The 2,001-nt window shown below is 58.8% G+C and overlaps 1 protein-coding gene across 1 annotated transcript in view; it reads right to left on the bottom strand.

The window, feature by feature from the left end:
• PAX9 (paired box 9) overlaps positions 1 to 2,001 on the bottom strand; it is a 20,901-nt gene that overhangs the window by 17,273 nt on the left and 1,627 nt on the right. The window contains exons 2-3 of the mRNA XM_009319466.1: positions 1,790 to 1,889; positions 205 to 887 (exon numbers count right to left, since the gene is read on the bottom strand). Of these exons, the coding sequence (XP_009317741.1) occupies positions 205 to 887; positions 1,790 to 1,889 (783 nt within the window). The remainder of the gene's footprint in view (positions 1 to 204; positions 888 to 1,789; positions 1,890 to 2,001) is intronic.

The raw sequence follows: 2,001 nt of genomic DNA, 5'->3' as shown, positions 1-2,001 counted from the left end.
GGTCACAACGGCAGCGGTGACGGCCCACATTGTACGGTCCGCCCGCAGCCCACCCCGGGACCTCCGATCTGCCCGCGTCCCGAGGCACATCCTCCGGTAAGCTCGGTGCCCGGCTCGGGCTGGGGAAACGCGAGAGGTTTCCCGAGGCAAACCGCGAAACCGCCTTCCGACCCTCGGAGAGGAAGGAGCCCAGGAGCAGGGGACCGAAACACTCCGGCCCTGCCTGGCTGCCGCTGCGGCCCCGGGTCCCCCCTCCTCACCTTGGTCTGTGATGGAGCGGATCCCCAGGATGTCCGTCACCGAGTGGGAGGACGGCCACGTCCTGGGCATGGCCATGGTGCCGGGGATCGCTGGCACCCCGGGAGGGGTGGGCACCTTGGCTCCTGCAGCAGCGATGGGGCTGGGGTAGGAGTAGATGTGGTTGTAGGGCAGAGCAGGCTGTGGGGGCGGCTGGTGCTGCTTGTAGGACTCGTAGTGACTCTGCTGAGACAGGTTCCCGATTTTGTTCCGGAGGATGCGGCTGATGGAGCTGACCGACGGCACGTTGTACTTGTCACACACGCCATCGGCCAGCAGGCGATCCCGGATCTCCCAGGCGAAGATGCCCGGGTCCCTTTGTTTGTAGGTCCGGATATGTTTTACCACCGTCGGGGTGGTGACCCGAGGCTTGCTGCCTCCGATAGCCCCCGGTAGGATGGAGCCGGTCTCGTTGTAGCGAGCCAGGATTTTGCTGACACAGCCGTGGGAAACGCGGAGCTGCCGGCTGATGTCACACGGCCTGATACCCAGTTGCGCCAGTTCCACAATCCGCAGCCTGATGGCATTGGGCAGGGGTCTCCCGTTGACAAACACCCCCCCGAGCTGGTTCACTTCCCCGAAGGCAGGTTCTGCAAGCAAACACACAAACACACCCGTCGGACGCGGCGAAGGGCTCAGAAGGGGGCGTCTGAACTGCTCCTCACCACAAGGCAGATGTCACAGCTCGGGGACCCCCCGGTCACTCCACGCACGGTTCTTTCTAATAGCGGGATGCCCCCGAAATTGAAGGGGGGGGGGAGAGAGGGGAAGAAAGACAAGAAAGAAAGAAAGAAAGAAAGAAAATCCGCGGCAACCAATGTCGGAGCTCTCCGGACTGTGCATCAAACATATTCCAAAAAAGCACATTCCAGAGATGAAAAACGAGATCGCCCCAACAGACGAGTCAGCTTTATTGCCACAGGAAAAAGGAACACGAAGAAAAGAAAAAGAAAAGAAAAACATTTTCGAAGACATGGGGGAGGGGAAGGAAGGAAAAGTAGTTGAGGAAATTCTTTTACGTCTTGGGAGAGGCAAGGGCAACGCGGTGCTTCTGAGTCGCGACTAACTTTTTAAAGACCGTTTCTGGTGCTGTTAGCGCCTCTCGCTTAACAGCACAATTACACCAGGCTGTAAAACAAACGTGCTAAAATGTTAACTGCTAAGATCGGTGGCAGGAATAATATACAACGTGCCACAGGCTCCAGCCATCCACTCGGCTGCGATCCTGCCTCGCACTCGCCTAATAACATTAATAATAAACCGAGCAGTCATTAGCTTTTCTCTCTTCCCTGCTCCTGACCCTTAACGTGTTCTTACAACTTGTAGGAACACGAGCAAAGTCAATAAGGGAGCTGCGGCGGCACATGACGACGCAGGGGTGCTCCCCCTCTCTTGACAGCACTTGAACCCTCCTGCAGCTCCCAGCCACTTACCCATTCCTCTGAGCGGGACACCTCTGGGGCTGCCCTAAATCCCAAACGGAGACCTATGCCCAGAGACAGGCTCCCAGCCTCCTGCGCTCCCGGCTGCACTAGCCCCCGAGTCTCTCCGATCTCCACCGAGGAGGTAGCGGGGGCGTGAGGGAAAAAGGGCTACAAGGAAATCTGCTTCCCGACGAGAGAGCCTTGACTTCTGCATTTCAACCTCGGGGCAACGTGGGCAGGGCTGGGCTGGGCAAGGCGCCGCAGCCCATCGCTCCCCCGA

This window comes from Pygoscelis adeliae, unplaced genomic scaffold, assembly GCF_000699105.1.
Source record: "Pygoscelis adeliae isolate BGI_AS28 unplaced genomic scaffold, ASM69910v1 Scaffold71, whole genome shotgun sequence".
In the NCBI taxonomy this organism is placed as follows: Eukaryota; Metazoa; Chordata; class Aves; order Sphenisciformes; family Spheniscidae; genus Pygoscelis; species Pygoscelis adeliae.
This window is presented reverse-complemented; position numbering and strand designations above follow the sequence as displayed.